This window comes from Rhinoderma darwinii, chromosome 11 (assembly GCF_050947455.1).
Source record: "Rhinoderma darwinii isolate aRhiDar2 chromosome 11, aRhiDar2.hap1, whole genome shotgun sequence".
In the NCBI taxonomy this organism is placed as follows: Eukaryota; Metazoa; Chordata; class Amphibia; order Anura; family Rhinodermatidae; genus Rhinoderma; species Rhinoderma darwinii.
In genome coordinates, this window is record NC_134697.1 from 57255962 (window position 1) to 57283553 (window position 27592).

At 44.4% G+C, this 27592-nt stretch overlaps 1 protein-coding gene across 4 annotated transcripts in view; it reads left to right on the plus strand.

Annotated features, from left to right (window-relative positions):
• The first annotated feature begins 2212 nt into the window (after positions 1 to 2212).
• SCD (stearoyl-CoA desaturase) overlaps positions 2213 to 27592 on the plus strand; it is a 39253-nt gene continuing 13873 nt past the window's right edge. The window contains exons 1-2 of one of the 4 annotated variants that reach the window (XM_075841577.1): positions 2213 to 2295; positions 24171 to 24438. In XM_075841577.1, coding sequence (XP_075697692.1) covers positions 24189 to 24438 — 250 coding nt within the window. In that variant the 5' untranslated portion in view covers positions 2213 to 2295; positions 24171 to 24188. Of the gene's footprint in view, positions 2296 to 17409; positions 17628 to 24170; positions 24439 to 27592 lie in introns of those variants that run through there. The other 3 variants (XM_075841575.1, XM_075841576.1, XM_075841578.1) reach the window with 3 other exon arrangements.

A 27592-nucleotide genomic window follows, 5' to 3' on the forward strand; every position in this document is an offset into this window, starting at 1 on the left:
TTGTGGGATCATGTGGGATGGAAAAGCGCAGTCTACTACTTTATTCTATACCTTAAACATTTATTTTTTTATTTTTTTTAAATGACTCTTTTGGCCTTTGTTAGGTTAATGGAGCCTTATGGACACCTCTAGTGTGTACATCCGGAGCTTTAACAATGAACAAACTAGACGGCAAAAACGTGATGTGATCAGGACCTAATAAGAACAAAGAATTCAATACACGTACTGTATGTTTGTATGAAATACGTTTATTCCACTGTAAACGACAAATACCCTGTTCATTCCACGTATAGCAATCACAGGCATTTCATTATACCTCGCTTTATATTTTCCACAATTTGTAATAATACTAATTCTTTTTGATCATTTATATTCTTCATTCTTTTTAGTATGTCCCTTTCTGTTGTATTTTCCTTCATTCACCTCTGCCCCATTATTCCATGTAAAATGAAAACAACATTCAGGGTTATACTACATTAGGTTATTAGGTTTATTGTATAAGTGTATAAATGTAACCTTTACCCTTCTCAGGAGATATGGGGTGCTTTCTCCTGAGCATCACCACTTGGTTCTGAACTTTGTAATGTCTGATGACAAAACATTATATCACATGGACATATTCTGGCATTGCAAGTAAAGGATCAAATAAAAAAAAGGACTGTTGTATGTTGCAATGGTAATCTTGGTAACCAAACATGCCATTGTAATGGAAGCAGCATTTAGGGAAGTCATGTTTTGGAATAATGATACTCTATCAATATATTATGAAATATCGTTCAGAAATTCCATTGGCAGAGACACATCATGAAGCTCCGGGAGCAAAAAAATATTCACCCTTGCCCTAAATAAACAGTCAAGTCACATCACTGTACCCTTTCTATTTTGGGCGATGATAATCTCAGCAGTAATTATTTGGGCAATGACATGTAGAGTTAACTTGAAGCAAGGACTGTGCCAAATTAAAAGGAAAACTTAATTTTTTTGGTTACCTTGGCCGGGCTGTCATATGAAGATCGAGGTCATAAAGCTTATGTCTATTGGATACAATGAAAGCAGGTAGCAATGGCTATGGGATTTTAAACATTCTTTAAATTGAGTTTTATTAAAAATTTTGTTTTGTTTTTCCGATACAGGTTCTATGTATCCTCTATGCGGAGAAGCTGTATTGTTTGCTATGAGACGATATTGTCAGTACAGCTCAACTGACTGCTTGTCTGAGAGTGGGAACTGTGTGCGTCTTACACAGAGGATCACAATAATATCCATCACACTTAGGCATCATTCACACAAGCGTGTCCGTTTTGCGCGTGTAAAAAATGCAGCATTTTTCCGGCGTTGCAGTTCTGTATGACATCCGTGTATGGTGCGCGTCTGCGTTTTTACGCGCGTATGTCATCCGTACGTCACGCATTATTTACGTCAGCAAAAAAAACTGAAGGGGGTGTTTTTCTTTTTCTCATCATTTCTTTAGCAACGGTTGTGTGAATCACAGACAGCACTCGGATGACGTCCGTGGGCTCTCCATGATTTTCACGCACCCAATGACTTCAATGCCGTCTGTTAAGCTGAACTGACCGAACCGGCTTGTAGCGAACCATCTCTGTATAGAGAATACATAGGAGCTGTATCGTAAAGACAGAACAACTTTTTAAATAAAACTCAATTTAAAACATTTTAAAAGCCCATAAAACATTGATTTACGTAAAAAAAAACTTTTTTTTTTTTTTCATTTGCGCACTGTGTCGACATGTTATTTTGCTCCGTATTGTTTTCTTTCGTGGCAGTTGAGGCAGATGATGGTAGGGCTTGCCGGTGATCTATTTTAATTGGCGCTGGGATTTATTTATAGAAATGTGGTGTTCCGGCCAATTTAGTGTTTAGTGTGCGGACAAGTGCTAAGGACTGGAACCGCTTTTGAGAGCTGCTGAAGCTGCGTTGTGCAACCGACACAAGCTGAATGGAATATAAAAAAATTATATTTACTATATACCTTGAATAGAGGAATAGAAATGTGATGAAATATGATGAAACTTGTTACATAAATAGATAGCAATCATTTGTGTTAGATATCTGTAGTTAGGCAATCTATAGCTTTCTTATCATTTGTATGACAAGGTCACTAGGTGGCGCTGTGCCAGGAGGATGGACTTCTAGATACGATCACATGCAGAGGAGCCCGGGTGTATAAAGCTTGTGAGTTGGTCACTGCATGTACTAATCTGGATCAGGGATAGCACTGATCTTGTCCTATGCACTGTGGTCCAGCACTTTTACCTTCTGCTGAAATAGGTTCTGGTGAGTACATCAAATTCATGTTGTTAGTGTTAATGTTTCTAGCATTCATTTTTCTATGTATACATTTTAGGCCATTTTATTACTTATAGATTTTCATAAACTACCCGAAAAACTATGATTTACAGGTAAATAATATTTTCCTTTCAACAAGGATATCCTGGTGAAATTGGTAGTTTTATTAGTTTGACCAGTCACTGGATCTGGATAGGAAACATTTTATTCATGCGTCACCTGTCGCTACCTAGGGGCTACTACGTCTTAAAGGTGTTCTCCGTTTTGAAAAATCCCTACTTGTTAGAAGGGTCCCTTGACAATAAGTTGATCAGAAAGTGTCGCCCCTGTTGTGACCCCCAGCTGTAACCTGTGGAGAATCTTGGCAGTAAGTGTGCAATTTCTCAGCAGCGCCACTATAGGAGAAATTAAGGCTCTGTTCACACTGAGTTTTTTTGCAGGCAGAAAATTCTGCATGGAAAAATCAGCTGTGGTTTTGCATCACACGCGTTTTTTGAAGCGATTTTTGCCGTAGTTTTTTGCAGCTTTTTTTAATTTTTTTTTTTTTTTTAGCTATCTCTTCAACAGAAAGATGGAATAACCGCGAGCGTTTTTTTCGTCAGAAAACGCGTCTCCCATTGATTTCAATGGGGTTTTTGATGCGAAAAATGCCTCAAGATAGGGCATGTTGCTTCTTTTTCCCGCAAGCGTTTTTTTTGCTCGCGGTAAAAAAAAACGCCTCCACCTCCCTTTGAAATCAATGGGAGTCAATTTCAGGCATTTTTTGTTGCGGTTTCCGCGGCAAAAACAGTGGCAAAAAATCCTCAGTGTGAACAGGGCCTAAGGATTACACAGTTCCCATTCATATTAATGGGTTGTCTTTAATTCAGGATATGACAGAACCTCCAAAACAACAGAGACGCTTCTGAACAGAGCATTACCCTTTATAAACTCAGAATTCCATAATAGGGAACTATGTAAAATTGTTTTTTCTAAACTAGACAACCACTTTAAATATTAAATTAAATATCCTATTAATAGAGTAGGCTAAAAAACAACAACCATACTATGCTACCCTTTTCATTGTTCCAGTGTAGAGGACCCCCAGCTTTTACACTTATAAGGCAGTGATGCTTTCAACAGTTGGGGGGTAGGTTTGAGAAAAATGCTATATGCCCCCATAGACTACATATGTTAAGTAAAAGGATACCCACACTAGGCAAATTTTGCTTATTTTCTGTGCGGATTTACGCACGGAAAATCCACAGCAAACTACAGTACCAGCAATATGGATGAGCACAGGAAAAAACACTAAATATTGTCAATGCAACCGGTATAATGCACAAAATGTTATCACAGTACAGGAATAATGCAAAATGTGATGCAGGAGCAGATAGATAATGCACAGCAGGGGTACAACAGGTTTTCCATTTCCCCCTTATCATCCATAGGCATCGCTAACTGCCTCAGTTGTTGGGCCCCATTCGAGTTGCCACGTCTGCTTCCCTGGTAGTCACACCCATGCCCACAAGATTATGCTATAAATGTCTGATAGGGACCTGCATCTATCTCCAGAACAGCTGCTATGGTTGTTTCCGTAACCCCCATAGAAGTGAATTAAGAATGCGTGGCCATCTCCTTATTCTTTATCCACCTGGATGCAGTAGCCGGCATCCGCCTCACCATGCAAGGTGGTGGTCGAGTGACCCCATTTTAAAGATAGGTGTGGGTCCCAGAGCTGGGACCCACATCGATCAGTCATTTATGGAGGGCCGGCCATGGGATAGATGGCGCCCCGTGCAAAATTATATTTCGGCGCCCCATGATGCCCCATAAAAAAGATGCCCCATAAAAAAAAGTATAATGCCCCCCACAGTATAATGCCCTATATAGTGCCCCCACACGTTTTGTTTTTTTTAAGCCGTTGAAGCAAATGCAAAAGACGCATGCAAAAAAGCACTCCAAACGAGCGCCTCAGGTATTTTCTGCCTCCTATTAATTTCAATTGAAGGTCAGAGGTGGAAACCACTTGAAGACTATTAGACCCCCACTCACAGTAAAATAACCATCAGCCCAGCACTCACAGTAAAATTACCATCAGCCCCCCATTCACAGTAAAATGGCCATAAGCCCGCCACTCACAGATTCCCCCTGTAGATAGTGCCACACCATCCCCTTGTAGGTAGTGCCACACAGCCCCCTGTAGATAGTGCCACAGAGCCTCTTGTAGGTAGTGCCACACAGCCCCCTTGCAGGTAGTACTACACAGCCCCCTGTAGATAGTGCCACAGAGCTTCTAGTAGGTAGTGCCACACAGCCCCCTGTAGGTAGTGCAACGCAGCCCCTTGTAGGTAGTGCCACACAGCACCCTGTAGGTAGTGCCACACAGCCTCCTGGTAGGTAGTGCTACACAGCCCCCTGGTAGGTAGTGCCACACAGCCCCCAGGTCAATGTTCTCTATAAGGTGCTCGGCTAGGCACCTTCCACAGTCTGTCCGCTCACTAAAGTTTAAAGCCCGCGGACTGTCAAATGACCATCAGCCCCCCACTCACAGTAAAATTACCATCAGCCCAGCACGCACAGTAAAATGACCATCAGCCCCCCATTCACAGTAAAATGGCCATCAGCCCGCCACTCACAGATTTCCCCTGTAGATAATGCCACACAGCCCCCTTGTAGGTAGTGCCACACAGCCCCCCGTAGATAGTGCCACACAGCCTCCTGGTACATAGTGCCACACAGCCCCCTGGTAGGTAGTGCCACACAGCCCCCTGGTCAGTGTTCCCTAGAAGGTGCGCGGCTGCGCACCTTCCACAGTTTGTCCGCTCACTAAAGTTTAAAGCCCGCACACTGTCACGGGCGGTGGGCAGATGCAGTGGCGTCGCTAGAACCGGAGGGGGCTCCAGTGCTAGCGACAGCCACATTCACTTGTATGTGCGTAGGAACAAATGAATTCTATAGGCTGCAGGCAAGGTAAGCTAGGAAGACTCCCTGCGCAGGCTGGCGCGATGACGTCACATCATCATGCCGTTCTGCGCATGCGTCCCGCCCGAGAGGCAGTGTAGCGCTCTACGTCCGGCGCGGGAGCGGAGCAAGGTAAGTACAATAAATTTTTTCAAGGGGCTGTGATAATATACAGGGGGGGGATTGCTGTTTAGCACTATATACAAGGGGAAGGGGGGGCTGTGTGGCAGTATATACAAGGGGAAGGGGGGCTGTGTGGCAGTATATACAAGGGGAAGCGGGGCTGCATGGCAGTATATACAAGGGGAGAGGGGGGCTGCATAGCACTATACACAGGGGGATTGCTGTGTAGCACCATATGCAAGGGGAGGGGGGATTGCTTTTTTTTTTACAGTATATACAAGGGGAGGGGGGATTGCTGTGTGGCAGTATATACAAGGAAGGGGGCTGTGTGGCAATATATACAAGGGGAGGGGGGATTGCTGTGTGGCAGTATATACACAAGGGGGGATTGCTGTGTGGCAGTATATACAGGGGGGGCTGTATGGCGCTATCTACAGGGGGTTGCATGGCCCTATCTACAGGGGGGGCTTTGTGCATTATCTACAGGGTGGCTGTGTAGCGCTATCTACAGGGGGCTGTGTGTGGCAGCAATCTACAGGGAGGGGGAGTGACGCTATCTACAGGGGGGCTGTGTGGCGCTATCACCAGGGGGGCTGTGTGGCGCTAACTACAGGGGGCTGTGTGTGGCGCTATATACAGGGGGGCTGTGTAGTACTATCTACAGGGGGCTGTGTGGTGCTATCTACGGGGGGTTGCTGTTTGTGGCAGTATATACAGGGAGGGGGTGTGACGCTATCTACAGTGGGTCTGTGTGGCGCTATCTACAGGGAGGGGGTGTGACGCTATCTACAGGGAAGGGGTGTGTTGCTATCTACAGGGTCTGTGTGGCGCTATCTACAGGAGTTTGTGTGGCGCTATCTATAGGGACAGCGGTGTAATGAGGGATTCTCTCATTGATGCCTATAATTGGTGTTTATAACTGTCTATTTTACTGGTGGACTTGTAATATTATAGTATTTAAAAAAGTAATATATATATATATGGACAGTGACATCAGGGGCAACTCCTGAAGCAGAATCCCCGTCCACAGCATTGCCGACGCTGTGACCGGGGGTTTCCACTCCAGGAGAAGCCCTGTCCTCTGTGTCCATTTATGAACAGTGATGTCAAGGGCTTCTCCTGGAATGGAATCCCCGGTCACAGAGTCGGCAACACTGTGGACGGGGATTCCGCTTCAGGAGTTACCCCTGATGTCACTGTCCATATATGGACGTAGACATTAAGCGCTCTGTCCAGGAGCAGAATCCCCGACCACACAGGGATTCCGCTCCTTCAGGGAGCTACAGTGGCGCTAGTAGATAGCAGAGGAGGGAGATACCTCCCTGCTCTGCTATAGTGGCGTCGCCGGCCATGGGGGGTCCCGTTCAGACGGGCAGCACACGGGCGTCCTAATGCCCGGTGTTGCTGCTAGACGCCACTGAGTGAAGAAGCGCCCGGGCGGAGAAGCGGCTGCTGAGTCGCCGGGCCGGGCTCTTCTGAAACAAGCAGGGGAAGAGAGCCAGCGCAGCGCCCCCTTCCACCTGCTGGAGTGAGGCACCCTGTGCAATGGCACAAGTCGCACAGCCCTGAGGCCGGCCCTGCATTTATGGCAAATTCTGTGGATATGTTATAAACCTCTAAATTGGGCATTACCCTTTATTACAAATCAAAATAATGAGTTACCTTTTATATATAAGGAAATTGTCTAAACAGCACTCGTTTGCTTCAGAAGTAGCTTATAGTTCTAAAAATATTTAAACACAAAAACATTTTCTCACAAGTGCCACTCCAATTATAAGTGATACAAACAGCAAAAACATAAAGCAGATAAAATAGGGAGGGGCTTTTAACTAGGATTCTGCTCCCCTTGAAAAGGTGATGGGATTAATAGGTGCATTTAAAAATGATGGCTTCTGCCAGGGAGGCAACAGAGCTGGAGATAAAACAACAAACATAAGGTCACATTAAAACAAGCACATATTTGCACTGGGCTTAGTTGATAAAACAAGTAATGGTACATAATGTAATATTTTTTTAAAACAAAATGTGCTGTACCTTTTTCACGTTCAAAATGTTTTTCAGATATTTACTTTTGTCGCAGTTTTTGTAAAACAGGCACAAAGATAAAAAATATTCCTTTATATTTACACTTCTTATCTTCAATTATCGATTATAGGGAGCTCCCTGATAAGGGTCCCATGACTCTTTATAATACATTTTAGACAAGGGGCTAATATTAGTTCTTTAATCACTGGGAACAAACAGTGTGTGAAAGCACAATATTTGCTTTCCCTGCAGAGAACCCAAAAAATTATTTAATGGCCGAAAGTGGTATGTTCACTCCAGTGGAAGTGGGACAGTACATAGCTGTCCCACTACTCATTCTTGCTATCTTATGAGACAGAACATCGGAGATATATGCCCCCACAATACAGGATTTGAATCACAAATAGCGCATCACACCCAAAATGTATACAGATCTCCTAAACAAATACAAAGCCCAGACCAGACCTACGAAACATACTGACCCCAGTCCAGACCCCTACATAAACACAGATCCTATGCCCCATAAACAGAGTTCCCAGACCGTACCCACTAAATAGAGACCTCAGACCCCCTAAAGTAATACAGACCAGACATGTGAAGAGGAACAAAGAGAGGTGAGTATTTTGTCAGAATGTGGGGCACACAGGAGATATTTCTTCTCTTCTAAGGGCTCAGGAGGTCTCTTCTTTTTGCTGGAGTCTCCCAAACTTTCAGTGACACTTGTCAAGTATGCCACTACCACACCACAAGAAATGCACAAAAAAGCAAGTATGCAGCTTTTTTTATGCTATTTTGTCGTAACTTTTTTACAAAACCGGTTATAGTTTTAAACCTTGCTATGTGAATGGGATTTCATAAAAGATACAATAGAATACTATGGCTAAGAAGGAAACTATCCACTTTCTGCTCTGCCATTCACTCCTCCTGGAGTGCCGGAATCTTCGGCGAAAGCGTTGCCGATGCCCTGGCCGGGGATTCCGCTCTAAGTCGGAGCCCTTGACTTCACTGCCCATATAAGGGCAGTGACATCAGGGCAGAACACCTCCTGTAGCGGAATCCCCGGTCAGAGCATTGCCGATGCTCTGCCTCGGAATCCGCTCATAGACGGAGCCCCTGACTTCACTGTCCACATATGGACAGTGATGTCCGGGGCTTCCCCAAAGAAGGAGTCCCAGAGCAGAGACTATACTGGCGCTCTGCTCAGGGACTCCGGCTGGGGAAGCCCCTAACATCACTGTCCATATATGGACATTGATGGCAGGAGCAGAGCTGAAGTCTCAGGCTGAGCGCTAGTAGCGCTCTGTCCGGGACTCCTGCTCTGGGGTTGCCCCATACATCAGATTAGAGTCCAGGAGGATCCCCTGATGTCACTGTCTATGGACAGTGATGTCAGGGTCTCCTCCAGCAGAGGAATCCCCAGCCAATGCGTGGCATCTACAGGGGGCTGTATGGCATCAAGTACAGCAGGGCTGTGTGGCATAAAGTACAGGGAGGGCTGTGTGGCATCAAGTACAGGGAGGGCTGTGTGGCATCAAGTACAGGGAGGGCTGTGTGACTATCTACATGGAGGGCTGTGTTGCTCTATCTACAGGGGGCTCTGTGGCTCTATGTACAAGGGGGCTGTGTGGCACTATCTACAAGGGGGCTGTGTGGCACAATCTACAAGGGGGCTGTGTGGCACAATCTACAAGGGGGCTGTGTGGCACGATCTACAAGGGGGCTGTGTGGCACGATCTACAAGGGGGCTGTGTGGCACGATCTACAAGGGGGCTGTGTGGCACGATCTACAAGGGGGCTGTGTGGCACAATCTACAAGGGGGCTGTGTGGCACGATCTACAAGGGGGCTGTGTGGCACGATCTACAAGGGGGCTGTGTGGCACGATCTACAAGGGGGCTGTGTGGCACGATCTACAAGGGGGCTGTGTGGCACAATCTACAGAGGGTACTGTGCTCTTATCCACAGAGGGCACTGTGGCACTATCTAAAAAAAACAGATGCGTGCCACTATCTACAGAGTAAAATGTGAAAGAAAAAAAAAGGGAGAGAAGAGGAAAACGGCGCTCCTCTAAGGAAATACTGTTTTGAAGGTATATAGATAACCGTGCATAGTGAGCTGGTTTACTCACCTAGTTTTGTTGTGCAAGTATAGGCACAATGCTACTGCTTTGTATTGATATTAGTTATGGTCTTTCTCTAGGTTCCCCCGCTGCTATTCCACGGGTGGAATCCTCTGTGCCCGGGGAGAATAAATTAATAGATTATCTATTGAATATCTACAGGAGGGCCATGTGGCACTATCTACAGGAGGGCCATGTGGCACTATCTACAGGGGGCAGTGTGAGGCACTATATACTGGGGGCAGTGTGGAGCACCATCTACAATAGGCACTGTGTGGCACTATCTACGCTGCTTTTTACACTACCAGTAGTGGTCAGCACATATCGCTTAGCCCTAGTGATAAAGTGAGATATCACCTGCCTGTAAACAACCGAAAAACCAGATACTGGCTACCAAAATAGTTGTCTGCCAAACTAGTGCAGAAATGTTTATTTGTTTATTTGTATGCAGAAATTCTGGAAAGCCAGCCCATCATACAAAAACCGTCCGAAATTGACTCCCATTGAAAAACAACGCTCGCGGGAAAAGGAAGCGACATGCCCTTTCTTTAGGTGTTTTCCGCCTCAAAAACCCCATTGAAATCAATGGGAGACGCGTTTTTTTGCAGCGATATTTTGGCAAAAAACGCTTGCGGTTATTCCATCTTTCTGTTGGAGATAGCAAAAAAAAAAGGCTCAAAAAAATCACGGCAAAAAACACGTGTGGTGCAAAACCACTTAAAAAAAACCGGAGCCAATTTTTCCAGGCTGAATTTTCTGCCAGCAAAAAAACTCTGTGTCCCTGTAAAAAAAAAAATCAAATGTTGGCAACTATGTAAATGTGAAGGACTGATCATGCCCCACGCTGCTGAGGAGGTAACTCCAGTTCATCAGAGAATTGACACATCAGCACAGCAGGTTGGAATCATTTCCTATTAGATTCCCCAGTCTCCAGCTTACAGTCCAGTTTTGGGCGCATGCTTCGTTCCCACAGACAGGGCTAGGACGTGTAGAGCAGTTAAGAAAACAGAGAAAGCCAGCAACTGAAATGAAATCCTGAGCCATTAAAATCACTGTGACTTCTGACACGTTTCAGACCACAGGTTTTTAGCCATAGCTAACACTCCACCAAGAAAGCCAAGTATAAATAACATAATCGAGCAAGCAAACCCCTTACAGTACATAACCGGAGAATAATTGATATAATTAATAACGGTTATCCCTCAAAGTCCTGTCACTGCAATGTATTTACAGGAGCTATGACGTTCTCAGCCCTTACACTGCTTTGTCTTTGTATGCGCAAATGTGAGCTGGTGATGGTGTGGTTGCTGAATTAGATCATCATGTGGTGAACATGATGTCACAAGTATAGTTCTGGATGTCTCAGCTCGTGTATACAGGGACACAATCCAAACATGTAGTTACATGCACTTATATATACTGTATGTATGTATATATATATATATATATATATATATATATATATACACACACACACACACACACACACACACTGTGTGTATATATATATGTGTAGCGCCCATGGCCGCGGGCCGTCTGGTTCACTCACCTCCCGACGCCCGCAGCCATGGATCTGTGAGCGCTGGCCTCCCTCTCCCTCCTAGGAGATGCCAGCGCTCGCTTCCGCTCCGTCCGGGTCCCATAGGGTGCGCGCGCACGCTCGCGCCCGCTCTTAAAGGGCCAGCACGCGCACATGGAATCAATTATCATTAACCCACGTGATTCCCTGCTCTATAAGAATGCCCCAGCCCTTCTGATCCTTGCCTGAGCGTTGTAGTCTTTCCCTGTCTGTCTCGCAAATGGTCCCTTAGTGTCTCCCGTTCCTGCTGTTACCCGTGCCGTTACCGTTCCTGTATTCCGCATTGTTCCTGTGCCTACCCGTGTTCAAGTGCCATCTGCCACGTCAAGTACCATCGGCTCATCGGATACTGCCCGCCACGTCTGGCGCCACTTTCCGCACCTGTCTCCATCCTTGCTGAGGCCACAGTCACCGCCCGGACTATTACAGGTACCTAAACATTACTGTCTGCTATCTACTTTCACATAGACTGTGACCTGGTCAGCTGCCTCCCCGCTACGGCGGAGCGGCCTAGTGGGTCCACAAACACAGTGCCCGTGACAGTACGCTCAGGCCATGGAACCCGCTGGCCAGCCCAAGACCCCAGTACAGAAAATTCAGACGGAGATGCATGACCTACGCACTCGTCAGGATCAACTCCTTGAGGCGGTGAATTCTATTCTGGTCCGCCTGGATCTACTCGCTGTTCCACCCCCGGATCTTCCTCCAGAAGCTGTTGCCGTGCAACTGCCTGTTGCTCCCCCTGTTTGTTCCGAATCCTCAGTTCCTCTGCCTCTTCCTCCTCGCTATGACGGTGATCCCAGAGCATGCCGAGGATTTCTTAATGCACGGTGCATTTTAGGCTACGGCCTCATCTCTTCCCCTCCGACGAGGCTAAAGTAGCGTTCATTATCTCCCTCCTCGCTGGCAAGGCCCTCGCATGGGCAAACCCAATCTTGGAGCAACAAGGTGCTGTATCCGCGGACCTAGCCTTGTTCCTGCAGTCCTTTCGTGCCGTGTTCGAGGAGCCGGGTCGAACATCCTCTGCCGCAGCCACTCTGTTGACCCTCAAGCAAGAAGGCTCCACAGTAGGGGAGTATGCGATCTCCTTCCGTACCCTAGCAGCCGAGCTGGCATGGAACAATGAGGCACTGGTGGCGACCTTCTGGCAGGGACTGTCCTCTCACATCAAGGACGAACTGGCAGCCCGCGACCTTCCTTCTACCTTGGATGCCCTCATCCTGTTAGCCACCCGGGTTGATATGAGAATCCGGGAGCGCTCTCAAGAGGTTCGTCAGGAGAGCTGGGTCCACAGACAAGCACCCCCTGCCCAGAGACCACAATTGTTCACTCCTAGTGCGCTACCTGAGGAACCCATGCAGGTAGACAGAGTCCGGTTATCTGAACAGGAGAAGCAGCGCAGACACTCCTCTGGACTTTGCATGTATTGCGGCCTCAAGGGTCATTTTGTGCGTCAATGCCCACAGAAACCGGGAAACTCCAGTACCTAGGGTTGGTTGGAGGGGCAACTCTAGGTGGAACGTCTCCAAACGTTAAAACCTCTTCCAAATTATCGATACCTGTGGCCATCGTCACCGGACAGGCATCACATCCTTCCTCCGCCTATCTTGACTCTGGAGCGGCTGCTAATTTTATCCACCAAGATCTAGTGGATCGGTTTCAACTACCCACAGTCCGTCTGGAGAGACCCCTGGCAGTTGCCTCTGTGAATGGTCTACCGCTGCCTGATCCAATCATGCTCATCACTGAGCCGGTGACATTACGGTTCGGAGCTCTTCACTCAGAACAGATCTCCTTTCTGGTACTACCCAAGGCTATCAATCCTATCAGGCTGGGTCTGCCATGGCTCCGTCTACACGCCCCGACACTCGACTGGAGTTCTGGAGAAGTTCTACAATGGGGTTCCAGGTGCCATAGCCATTGCCTGTCACAAGTCCGTCCTGTTGTGCCTCCTCTGCCTCAGTCACTCTCCGACCTACCTTCTCAGTATGCCAGTTTTGCGGATGTCTTCTGCAAACGAGAGGCTGAGACGTTGCCTCCTCATCGGAGTTATGACTGTCCCATTGAACTGGTGCCCAATGCTTCTCTTCCCCGTGGACGAGTATATCCTCTCTCCTTGCCAGACGTTATCAATGTCCGCCTATATCAAGGAGAACTTGGAGAGGGGTTTTATTAGAAAATCTTCCTCCCCGGCCGGGGCAGGATTCTTCTTCGTTAAAAAGAAAGATGGATCTCTCCGACCCTGCATTGACTACCGTGGTCTCAATCAGATCACGGTCAAGAACAAATACCCGTTGCCACTCATTTCCGAGCTGTTTGATCGCATACGAGGAGCCAAAATTTTTTCCAAGCTAGACCTGCGAGGGGCCTATAATCTAATCCGGATTCGCCGGGGTGACGAATGGAAGACGGCATTTAACACCCGCGATGGGTACTACGAATACCGAGTGATGCCCTTCGGACTGTGTAACGCTCCCGCAGTATTTCAGGAGTTCGTTAATGACATCTTCCGAGATCTCCTCTATACGTGTGTTGTAGTTTATCTCGATGATATTCTAATCTTCTCCCCAGATCTGATGACCCATCGGAGGCACGTTCGTCAAGTTCTTCTGCGACTAAGAGAGAATCACTTGTATGCCAAGTTAGAGAAATGCACATTTGAAAAGAGGTCTCTGCCCTTCCTGGGCTATGTCATCTCGGATCAAGGCCTTAAGATGGACCCTGAGAAGCTAAAGTCTGTCCTGGAATGGCCACGTCCTCAAGGCCTAAGGGCCATACAGCGGTTCCTGGGTTTCGCCAATTTCTATCGGCAGTTTATTCCGAACTTTTCTTCTCTGATGGCCCCCATCTCTACCCTTACCAAGAAGGGTGTGAACGCCAAGGTGTGGACTCCGGAGGCAGAGTCCGCATTCATTAGCCTCAAGAAAGCCTTCACTTCAGCTTCGATCCTCCATCACCCTGACATATCTCGGCAGTTCTCACTGGAGGTGGATGCTTCCTCTGTTGGTGCAGGCGCACTTCAGTTCCAGAGGAGCTCCAAAGGAAAGGCAGTAGTGTGTGGCTACTACTCAAGACTGTTTTCCTCTGCTGAGCGCAATTATTCCATTGGAGATCGGGAGCTACTGGCTATCAAATTGGCTCTGGAGGAGTGGAGACATCTTCTGGAGGGCGCTGCTCACCCCATCCTGATCTTCACCGACCACAAGAATCTCACTTACCTTCAGTCCGCTCAAAGACTGAACCCTTGTCAAGCCAGGTGGTCACTGTTCTTCACCCGTTTCCAATTTCTGCTCCACTACCGTCCCGCGGACAAGAATGTGAGGGCCGATGCCCTGTCCAGATCATTCGAAATGGAAAACACGGTGGAGTCCCTTCAGACGATCATAGACCCATCCTGCGTTGTCACCGCCAATCCTCTGCAGCTTAGAGATATTCCTCCAGGGAGAACTTTTGTTCGGTTGGCTGACAGAAAAAGAATTCTCCGCTGGGGACACAGTTCTAAACTGGCTGGGCACGCCACTTTCCGCATCTGTCTCCATCCGTGCTGAGGCCACAGTCACCGCCCGGACTATTACAGGTACCTAAACATTACTGTCTGCTATCTACTTTCACATAGACTGTGACCTGGTGAGCTGCCTCCCCGCTACGGCGGAGCGGCCTGGTGGGTCCAAAAACCCAGTGCCCGTGACAATATGTGTGTGTGTGTGTGTATATATATATATATATATATATATACACATACATACATACATACATACATACATACATACATACACACACACAGTAACATTTAGTTACGCTCAAAAATAGGAAAATATCCCCTAGCTGATTTGTAAAACCCTCATGCACACTTCCGTTGCCCGTTGTACGGCCACTAATAACGGATGGCTTCCGTGTGCAGTCTGTTGTTTCAAAGGACCAAATGAATGGAATGGCCGAGACTGTTCCGTCAAAAACGCAAAGTATTGTGCCGCTTCACTCGTAGAAAGACGCTGAATGGCTGGGCACGGAACGTACCCGGCCATTCATGGCTTCTAATTGTACCTGTGTCCTATAGACGCAGGTACAATTATAGTGCAAGAGGGGGTGGCGCTGGCGCACCCATCTAAGTTGCGCTCGGGGCACATGCCCCGCCTGCCCCCCTAGCTACGCCCCTGCGTAAGAAAAACAAAAGCATTTGACATGGGTTTTTTTTTTTCTTCCTTACAGTTGTATCGTAAAGCACAGGTAAAAATGCTTTTCAATACAGTTTGGGCTGCATACTGACAAAATGTATGTTAAAAATGACACCCTTAGACCCGACGCATTCGCCGACTGTGCACCACAGACGTAGTGTAGTGTGCCTGTTCACATCACGTTTGGAACCTTGCGTCGGTGGTATACGTCTAGAGGATTTCGGACATATACTTCCGATGGAAAGTTGCAACATATCCCAGCATATAGGCATGGGTGATGAATGGCCACATGATTTAGCAGGGAAAACTATATTATTACCAGCAAAATTGTGCGGCCATACACCCCCGTATGTGGCTGTGGTTTCAGCTGCGCTGTGTATTCTCACCCCTAGGGTCAGTTCACACGTTGCGTAAATACTGCCGTTTTTCCGCAACGGATTTTGTTGCAGAAAATCCACAGAAAATATAGTAGCAGCAAAGTGGCTGAGATAAAACTAATCTCATCCACACGCTGTGTAAATATTAAGCGTAAAAAAACGCTCAGAAATTGACCTGCGGTGCGGAATTTTATTCTACAGAATGTCAATTGTATTTGTGTAAACGCTGCTTATTTGTTGCGGGTTTTCCCCATTGCATTCAATGGGGCGGTAAATCCTGCAACAAATAGCAGGCGGGTTCACAGCGATTCCGCCACAAAGAACACAATTCAGAAAAAGAAATAAATCTCATACTTACCCAGAAGTCTGTGTTCCTCCCTCCAGCCTCGCCTCCTGGGATGACGTTTCAACCCAAGTGACCACTGCAGCCAATCACAGGCTGAAGCTGCGGTCACATGGGATGAAACCTCATCCTAGCAGGCCGGTAAGTGCTGCAGTTTTTTGCAGCGGACATTCCAGGTGAAAAACTGCACCACCGTTTCGTGCGCTTTTTCGGCCGGAATTCTCTGCGGTGCACAGGGCGGATACGCTGCGTGCTCTTACGTCTGAACTCTACCTTCTAGTTTCCTGCAGATACAACCAATATATGACAGTCCTATTTTAATTGCAATACCAGGAATGTGATATATTGTGGGGTATACCAGCCTTCGTCTACGTGAAAACGTTCTACTAATGGCAGGCAGTTCGGGTAAACACACTTTGGTGCCATTTCTTTCCTCTGTGCAAGAAATAGTTACCTACACAAGTGAAGAGGAAATCAACTCTGTTATTCCAGGGGGAGGTGCTGTAGATCTTCACATCACATACAAGATTTATTTATTTTACTATTGATCATAAACAAAGCAGAACAACTATAGGAAATCGAAAACATAAGGTCCACATGTAACGGGATTGCTGCAGAAAATTTCTGCAGCAATTCCATTAAAACTAGCAGACGTTCCGCGCCATTTTACTGCAGAAAATGGTGCGTATTTTGCACCAGTCCGTTTTCCGCAGCAGGAATTGACGTGCTGCGGTAGGAAAAATACGCAGCGCAGGTGAATTTCTGCTCAGAAATTTTGCTCAGCGTGTGGATGACATTTGTTAAATCTCCACTTTGCTTCTACCGTATTCTAGTGCGTTTTTTCCCGTCCGCAATTCCGCTACGTGTGGCCAAGCACTAAATGTCCCGAATCTATTGTATACTTGTTTATTATAAATGATGTCCTGTAACATTTAGTACTTGTTGGTGACATATATTGTCATTATTCCTCAGCTCTCATCCATGCAGTATATACTATATACACAGAGTACATTGCGCAGACACAGGCCTGTACAGTGTGGTACATTATAATGCTGCTGCTTTGCCTGGCTCTGTATTATTTATACTATAGTTGTGTTGCTGCAGTATTAGCTGTGGTGAAGGACCTGTGGTCTAAAATGCGTCAGACATTACGGTGGTTTTAATGGCTCATAAATGACATAGAAAGGCTTTGATTTCCAGTGCAGCTTCCCCGTCATTCACTGAATTGCATCTTTATAAAAACACGAGTCATCCACTTTCTCCTGGGTAACACGGGGTTAAGAGCAGGAGGTGTGTGCGTGTTCGAATTCCGGCTTGTAGAGAAGTCAGCAGATTGTGGGCAGCCAATAGAAGCGCGCAGATCATGTGGCACCAAATTTCACTACGCCAATAGAATGGCCGCGCTCTTCCTGGAATAATGTACAGCCATCATTATCATTTCAATCCCCTCACCGTCACCGTCAGCAGCGGCAGCAGGGTACAGCTCCATTGAGGATCCCATGCACCTAGCAGCCGTCATAGCCGCAGCACAGCCTGTGCATCGTCTGTACGCAGCACCCATCCCTGCGGTATTTGACAGATTATTACCCAGCACTGCATCAAGAACTGCGGAGAGACCAGGATCCAGCACAGAGCAGGTACCAATACACTGACTGCTAGCCTGGCACTCGCAGCTCCTGCAGTGGGGTGACGACATCCAGCTCATAGACTCCTAGGTGTCATTTCCCATGAAGATCTAATAAGCAGATATGCAGTCTTTCCTATTCTACATCTGATCAGTATGGAATATGCTTTATTTATTTTTTTCTACTAGATTTTATTTTTCTTGCTTTGTATTAATGAAATAATAAGGCCATAAGGGCATAATAAATCCAGGACGCCGCATCATGTCCCTGGCGTCCTGGCGCTCTTAATCATGGCTTTTTCTGCATTTCTATAAAAATCGAATGTTATACGGACGTTCCACTGGGGCGAGCTGCGCAGAACGCCGCACCATCGAGGCTGCATGTAACGTGGTTTAGTCGCTTTTAGAACGTAGATACATTTGTAATAGACTTGTATGATTTTACGTGAATGGAGCCGACATATCTATTAATATAGGCGTCCGGATGGTAATGTGTGTGAATGAGCGCTTATCGGCTGCAATTCTTCTTTGTTACGCAAATAGATGGATGCTGTGCGTGTAGGAGCTGTCAGACCTGCCAGATCTTACAAAGGGCGGACGGAAATTCTGCTTTATATAAGACCTAGACTAGGCTACAGCTCTGTCCTCGGGTGAACAGACTGGCCCAAGGCACAAAAATATTGGAGCACGTACCATGGTATGTTTATGGCATTAGGCGTGAGCTATGCCATTCTGCATAGACTGGGTGAGGGTAGGTGACGGTTCTGGCCTGCGTTCGTGACTAAGCCAGCAAGGTGATCTAGCTTGCAGATGAAATAAATGATGTAGACTGGAAACAATGAGACATTTCAGGAAAGTTCGCTTGTGCTGTGTTTGCATTTGCTTCCATGGCGTGACTTTCCTTTTCACTGTGCGTAGATTCGTTTGGAGACCATTTTTGTGCAGGCAGAGCTGGAGAGCAGGCCTTTGTTCACGGACGGGCTCTTATGTTACTGCGTTGCAGTCATTTTTTTTCATTTGTGCTAATTGTTGTGATGCGACATCATGTGTCAGGATTACTGCATGCAGCATCGAACATCAGGGAGTTCACCCCGCTTATTAAAGGAAAAGCCACACCGCCAACATCTGCCAACCATTGTCCTATGTCTGTTAGATAGAATATACATGGCAGACTATGAACGGATAGATATATATATATATACCGTGGCTGTCAGAGTGGAAATATTATAAAGAATTCATAAGCCAGATATTGAACCTAAGCAGAAAAGGATCTTTTGAGGGAATCTATGTATTCAGACATGTATTAGAAGACTGCCTTCTTCTATTTGGGTACAATTGTTGAATTTACAGTAATATTTACCCTAATATGTTCCGAATCTTCATAAATAAACCATTCCTGAACACATACTAATCTTCTCGTTACAAGTCGGAACAATCAATAATTGAGCAGATAAGCTGCAGGCCATTTCAATTCCCTGACGCGGTTCGGTCTGCAGTTACTGGGTGTTTAACCACAGCCGTTAACCATTTTGCTGACAGGTTTGCAGTGCAGCAGTGGTGAATCTGAATTCCCAGTAAACCTGCAAGATTTTTTTTATAGGATGTCTTCCACTTAACCAGTAGGTTCACCAAAGTTGTACTCAGTAGGGGATAAAAAAAATAAAATCGGTGGACATCACAAAGTAATAGAAATATGAAACCCTTCTAAATGTTAAAGGGGTTGTCTCATGAAGTCTACCTCGCGTCGATCAGCTGTTCTCGCTGGGGAAAGTCGCGACCCCACGCACATTTCCCCTGCGCGGCTGTCCATGGCATGCATGGATGCGTCACGTCCCCCAGAGAGGCTTTCATTTCCGGTACTTAGGAGGCCCCTCTATCATGTTTATATGCACTAATAGGACATATGGAGAGGGATAGTCTTCATGGGACAACTCCTTTAAGGATTGCGTGGGCCACAAATATAAAAACAGCTGCCTGGAAGACTTCTGCAAAACTTATTTCAAAGTTCTTCAGCTCGGATAAATGATGAAATATTAAAAAAGGCTGCGTCAAGAAGAAAACCCCAAAGTAGATGAAAGTCAGCTCGGCAATCAGCTGATTGCCACTGGTCCTTTGGAGATCAGCTGTTCTTACCGGCTAAGGCGTGTCTAGCCAACGGCTCCTGCAGGGGAAATATAGTTCATAGACGGGTGGGGTCCGCCAGACCCACTCTGTAATAGAGTTCAGAGTGGGGACCCTTCTCTATGATGTCATGAGGTAATAGGGCATATAGACAGGGACTGTCTTCATAGGCAACACAAGGGAATTTGCTTTCTCCATATATACCTGCCACTAACTGGAGAACTCTACTGATTGCAGCGAATGATAGGTATATTAGGGAAATGTAGATCCCCCTAATATATTGCCCAGTGTGCCCCCAAACAGGTACATGAAGTCAAACTAATTTACTGTGGTGCCCAAAAAAAAATGAAATCCGCAGTGAAAGGTGAAATATTCTAATACTCATATTACTGGGCCAGGTAACTAGTGTGCCTAGAATTTTTCTGCTAGCACCTAAGTTTTTGGGTTTCATTTCCATCTGTATCTATGAGATTCTTATTGATCAGCCACAAAAAAATATTTTAAATGGTACCTTCATTCTGAAGTTTTTACCCATTCCTGGTCTACTTTAACTAGCAGAGAGGAGCTATTGGATGAGTAAAATAGCATATTTTTTCTTCTGTTCGAAATGCAGCAGAATACGACATGCTGAACACTTCAATCTTCCTTGTGTCATCCTGAGATAATCACCTTCCCTGTATACTTCTCCATATGACAGTCAGCAATTATTTCTCATAATAATAGTCATTTTTGTCTACCCACGGAAAATGTCAAACCAGGAATATGGAGAACGCACCTTGAGGTTCAGGAACTGCTTAATATGATGTCATCAATGAAACCGATTAAGACAAAACTTGGATTTTTAATATTCAGAATATATTGTATTTATCAGAGGAATAATATGGTCATCCAGAACAAATTTTTCAGTATTTATAATTTAAACTGCATTTCTCTAAAACTCCCAAAGATGGCACACGTGACATATTTACATAAATGAAGGCATTACAGTATGTTGCACTTTAGCCTACTGACCTAGTTCTTCTTAACCGCAGCATTCCACATGCAGTACAAAAGTTTTGAACTTCAATAACCCAACCAGTAGGAAGGCAGAATCACACGTCTTCTCTGTTCTCCGAGTAACCTCAGTTTATGGTGATCAGTACACAACATCATTCGTTCTATGAGGGCAGGCTTTAGGTGACCAAGCAATCGTGTGATCAGAATATATTATGATTGAACGGCACTATTAAAATACTCATCCAGGTCCAAATAACTTTTCCCTTTGACTGCTATAACTTAGTAATGGTGCTTCCTTTAATCAAACCAACTACACTTCAGTCCACCATAAAAGCAGCAGCCATGTTTATTCTCCTGTCCAATGGTTACGTGCTATTGCTGCCACTCCCTGTCCGTGATCATGTTTTTCTTCTAGAATAAAATACAAATGACTGTTACTCAACAGACCTCATTATAGTGCTGCACCTTTTCTACGTCTCATTTCTCTACTCTGTCCCTTACTAACTTCTGCTATCCTATCGCCCAAAGAGTAACAGCCAATTTGCTCATCCATCACATCCTTTGTGGAAGACTTCTCCTGTGCTGCACTACTACTCTGGAACGCTTTACTTGGGACCATCATACTTTAAAGTGTCCTAAACACTCACTTTTTCAACACTAGCTATGTAACTTTTTAGACTCGCACTTGCACCATGGCTTACGTTCTATTAAAGGCTTCACGATGTGTAAGAGCGTCTTGATCCATTTTTTTCCTCCAAGTAACTTATAACGGGTCCTTTAGGTTTTCCTTCTTTGCTGGACAGAATAGTGCAGCAGGCTGGGCTATTCGGGCTGTCAAACACCAGTGGCAATCTGCTGGAAAACAGCTAATGCATGGTCGGCTATTTTTTCCAGTTAAGTGGACAGAGACCAGATGGACCCATTATTAGTCAATGGGGGGGGACGGGGACAGAACCATCAAAAAGATGATGAAACAAGCCATGATGCCAGTGTGAAGAGCCTTACCTATCCCTCTGTTGTCCTTTTTTCGTTTGCTTTTTTCTTCGTATCGCAATTCACTTTATCTGTGTTGGCAAAGATACCGGCTAGTCACAGGTGACTGGTTCATTGTTATTTCGTTGGAGCAGCGATTTCATGTTTCAATAATTTTTCATTTTATACGTATACCGTGTCTCATTATTGTAAATCTGTTAATGCTATATCAGTAAAGCTTATTATTATTATTGTAGTAACATTTAAGTCTAATTTCCATATCAAAGTTACTATTCAAAGGGGTTGTCCAATTTCAGCAAAACAATGTGTTTGTTTTTTCGTATCTTTAAAAGTTATACAATTTTCTAATATACTTTCTATCTTAACTCCTTGTGGTTTTCAAGATCTCTGCTTTTTGTTATTCAGTAGGAACATATATTGTTTACTTCAGGTGAATAAAAGTCTATCCTGGTCATGTGATAATCACACAGGTTCACGACTCGTTACAGTCACATCATATATGCGCCCTGAGTTTGTGTGTCGGGATAATTTCCAACGTACTCGATAAACATGTCCATATCGCTCTATCAGCCCAACAGAGACCAGAAGAGTGTCGTTTTGGCCTCTGTCTGGCTTTTTTTTTTTTATGGATGGAATAGCGTAGTAGACTGCACTAAAACTTCCTGAGGGATCCTGCAAGAGAGAACATCTATACGTTAAACATATACATTAGGAAGAACCCGACATCATAGTCTATATATGGACAGTGACATCAGGGGCTTCACCAGGGCCGGAAGTCCCAGGCCAGAACTCTTCAGACGCTCTGGCTGGGAACTCCGGCGCTGCAGCTCTTGATATCACTATTCATATATGAATATATATATTGAAAAATTGTATAAAACTTTTAAAATATACCAAAAAAATAACACTAAATTTGCAGAAACCGGACAAATCCTTTAATGGACAATTTAAAGTTAGCAGCGGTTTCCACATGCAACCACAGACAACCACATCTCCCTTTGGACTAGGCACCAGCTTTCTTGGTGTGCACTTGCCTTTGAAGTAGTTCTTGGCAAAATGTGTGCAGCTCACTGCATCTATGATCAAATCGCCAAAATACTGTAACTTGCATTTTATTCATTTGAATCTCTGCACCCTGTGGGCTTATGAGTGGAGTGACTTTCCTGTATGAGCATGCATATAGAGACAGCTGTTCATTTCTGGACGCATTAGCCCAGAGTTACAGGTATTTAAATAAAATACAAGTTATGCGGAATAATTCCCACAAAACTATATATCATGATACTCACTCACTTTCTCCTGCCCTATAACTTTAATTATTGGATCAACTATAACCTACAATACACAGTGTCAGCCACTATTTTATCATTACTGCCTATAAAAAGACTTGAACTAAAGATATAGTGTGCAGTCGGAATGGCAGCCACTCGTTTTCTAGCTCTAGAGTGCACAATGGGGAGGGGGGGGGGGTTCTTTTAAATAAAAGATCTGCTCATGGAAGTTGTAAAGAGATACCTTCCTACAAAGCTTCACGTTCCTGAATTTTAAGACCATTAGAAAGCCATTTAGTGGCCCCTAATGCCAGGGGTGTAGCTATAAGGGGGGCAGAGGTAGCAGTCACACCCGACCATTGTGCCCGAGGGGGCCCAATGCACCCTTTCTGCCACATAAAAAGATATGTGTTATAAATAGCACATGGTAGGTGGGGGACCGGGTTACAGATTTTGCATTGGGGCCCAGAAACTTTAAGTTATACCTCTGCCTAATGCTAGATTTCTAAATAAATGCTGACTACATCCATCCATGTATAAATAAATTCTGGCTGGAATTGCTCTTTGATGCCCAAACATGCCACTAGGAGTTATATCACTTCAATAAACACATCAAAGCTTTTTAACTTGTGCTATAAACTCCTTTCACAGCGTCTGACTCGAGTCTTAAATAAAATGTTTTTCTGAGGAGGGTTTTTTATTTTTTTTACATTTTATTTTTTTAAGTAAAACATATAAAAGGTTCTTTGTTTAGAACGTTGAGTTAATAAAAATAAAAGTGTAAATGAATAAATAAATATACTGCGATGCCACGTGCAGGGAGTCTGTACAACAGTGTACAGAGGCCATATGGGTCCCATGTACAGAGCCACACAGCCTCCGTGTGCTGCCATAAAGGCTCTGTCTGGTGATGTACGTATGGACTTATTGTCCCCCACAACCAATGGAGCATGCATCTTTTTTTTTTTGTCAGATTTGCATACAATCCAACAGAATAAAAATCTTTCATACGGATCCATATGAAATTGGACACATGCTGTAGCAATGATTCGATTAATGACCCTTAGAAAGCATCATTGACATTGTATAGTATCACTAACCTTGTTTCCTAACCTTGTCATTCAAAAATAGTACAGAATCTTTGTACCATTTATTTTTCCTGTTCTTTTTCTCAGCGTTGATCCACAGTTAACATGATGTATCGGGGAAGTCAAACTGTGACCACATATGTGGAAACTCCCAAACCAAATGCCGAGGAGGATATTGGACAAGATCGTGGAATGAGAGATGACATATTTGACACTACTTATTGTGAGAAGGAAGGTCCCAAACCTCCCAGGAAAATAGTATGGAGAAATGTCATACTGATGACTTTGCTACATGCGGGAGCAATATATGGGTTCTGGTATATACCTTTGGCAAAACCTGCTACGCTTGCTTGGAGTAAGACACTCTTCTCTTCTACCTCTTTTTATATTTTTTCTTTATTTTAATTTCTTTATATGTTATGGTTATTTTCACCCCCAAAAAATTCAATCAAACAAAAAATGTCCTGTTCTAATGGATTAATTTTCAAGAAACCTTGATCACTGAGAAATAGTTATAGAAACTAAGTGCTGTTAGCAATGGGGCAGATTTACGAAGACCGGAATTTCATACGCCAGCCTTAAGGTCCTTTTACAATGGTCGAGAATCGGGCAAACGCTCGTTCAGCTGATCGTATCGTTTTAAATGTGAAAAATATTGTCGTTGTTGGCAGCACATCTACCTGGGATGTGCTGCCGACATGATACAAATGTATGGGGACGAGCAATCAGAGTAACGATCGCTCGTCCCCATACTAGCTCCTTGTGAAAAGAGCAAACGAGTGGCGATCAACCAGCTGTCTCATTGCTCGTTGCACCGGCCAACACTGGCCAGTGTAAAAGTACCTTTTAGTATGAAGCCCGCAAGAGTACGATGTGACTAATTTATTAAAAGGCGCACACTTCTTAATAAATTTGTTGCATCTTCTGCTGTCTGTATAGAAATAATTTTTGGCAGTTTCTGGCAAATTATAGTAGATGTGTTGGGTGGTGGGTGGCTCTGCCACCTTTTTAAGCGCAGCGAGCGGCTTAAATTCATCAAAATTATTTTTTTGCACAAATTGCGACTTTTGATTTCTTTTTTTTCTATGCCAGAAAACTGGCGTAGAAAAGTTGATAAATTCCCCTCAATGTCTTCTTATGTTCCTTTCTAAACAAGTGGAGTCTTATCTAAATGAATTGTCTGGGATTAGAAAAAAAAAAAGGGTCTGCACTTGTTTTGAAAAACACCACCATTTCTTTCCATGGGCTGTGTCTTGTATGGACACTCGGCCCCATTCAGTTGAACAACCCCTTTAAAATTCTTCCAATTACAAACCTGACTTTTGGTTTATCATGCAATTCAGTGTTGAGGCAGCCAGTAATTGTAGATCCCATAGACTAAAATCCAAGGTGATTGGTGGTGTTGCTTCTTTGTAGCTTGTTTCTACAAGCAGAAGATAATAGCTCTTTAGATGTTCTCTACTTAGGATGATTATTTTTAGCTCTGGAAGGAGTAGGAGCGCTGTATTCTGAGGCTGTTATATATTGCATTATTTAGTAGATTTCATGGTGCTTTTACGTGGAATCATATGAGATTATCAAATTGGCTAATTCAAATGTTGAGTAACGGTGGTTAGTAGACTTTCAGGTAATGCTACCTGGGAACTTTCTTTCATGTAAGAGCCTTAGCTAAATAAAAAATTCTCTTCCATAGTATTGCCATTTACTGCCTTTTTTGGCCTTGACCTCAACCACAAAATAGTAGAGTACAGCCTTCTGTATGCGGTCAGACTTACTGGTTTTCAGTATTACCATAGGTTTAATTCATATTTATGTGATCTATATTAATAAGAAGCACCCACCATGTGTAATTGGACTTATTTTGCTTTATTAAGCATCTAAATACACTTGTGTAAATCTAAAAAGTGTTGGCAGCAAGTATCTCATAACTTACGTTCAAGTGTAAATAAGTAATCTGATGTTTCTAGTATGGAGTATTTCTTAAATGGTTCAATATTTGTATTTTACTAAATGATTTATGGTTTTGTAGGGCTTAGGGGTATTTAACAGGTAGATCAATAAAGTATCATTTGGCTGTTTAAATAAGATACATCTAAATTCTACGTAGAAATGAACATTGATTTTAGGAGTGTTATATCAGTGGATTAGATCGTTTGGAGATATAGGCCATTTACGTGGAACATAAAAGGGGAATAATAAAGTGAACATTATTATTCAGAAAGGGTGTCCCAGGTCGGACTCCGTGGTATGAGCAAACTCAAGGAGCCTTTACATGTATCAATACAATTTCTATCCAATCGGACCAATATCAATCTAAATTTGTATGTAAACGGCCAATTGATTAGATTGAAATCGGTCTAATCTGCCAGAAAACTGATTTGACTTGATCTGCCAATCACCACGATTGTAGTGTATAAACCGTTTTATTGTAGGAAGATGAGGAAGACAAGAATGGAGTCTATTTTAACAAAATATCTAATGGCCAACTCTGACCAATTTCAATATCTGTAAGATCGGATTGGTGAGAAATTTTTTGTAAACCCAGCTTAATGAGGTTTTCCGTGCTCATAAAAAAATCTGGCCAAGAAAGGGGGAAAGAAAACCATAAAAGAGCCATTACTTACCTAACTGATCCCCCGGCGTTCCAGCACAGCCATTTAGGTCCTCCCCGCCGCTGTTTATTGACATGTCTGCAGCAGTAACGTGCCCGTATACCCCCAAAATCGCTGCAGCCAGTCACTGGTCATCAGTCCCGTTGTGAATACAACTGAGGCCAGTTACTATCGACTGCGATCTCATGGGTATATGGGCACAAGCAGCACCGGAGTAACTACACCGAAATGTCGGGGAATCTGTGAGATGAGTTAGGCTCTGTTCACCTGGCGGAACCAGCCACAATGTTTCACCTACAGTTATTTCAAATGGGAGTCGGACGCTTCTTTTTCCCAATAGCTGATTTTTTTGATCTTGCTCGATCTTTGGGCGGATTCCGCCCCGAACCTCCCATTAAAGTAAATAGAAGGAGAAATCTTCCTGCCGACAGAAATAATTCCGCGGCTGATTTTGCGGCGGGACCAGACACGCAAAACCTGCCGTGTGAACTGACCCTAAAGGCTCTTATATTTTTTTGCATTCCCACCCCCTTGGCTAGACATTTTATGAACTAAGTACCTCTTGAAGTAATAAGTAAACGGGCAAAAGTGCTTTTCTGGGTATGCAGGGAGAACAATCTCCAATCCATCTTGTCCCTTTTGTTCTATCTACTGAATTAGGCTATTTGGGCTTTAAACATAAGCCACTCATATGGCGCCTATTAAGGAGCCTCCAAACAGTCTAGAATTGTTCTTTGAAAATGAAATAACCTTTATGCCAAATCCCTTATACATGTATAGACTATATGCTACAAAACGGCAATGCCTTGACAAGGAACTGCAATGTAAGTCTATTAACCCATTTCTTGAAAAGCAAAACTATAAAAGACCCTATAAACATGAGTTGGATAAAGCCAT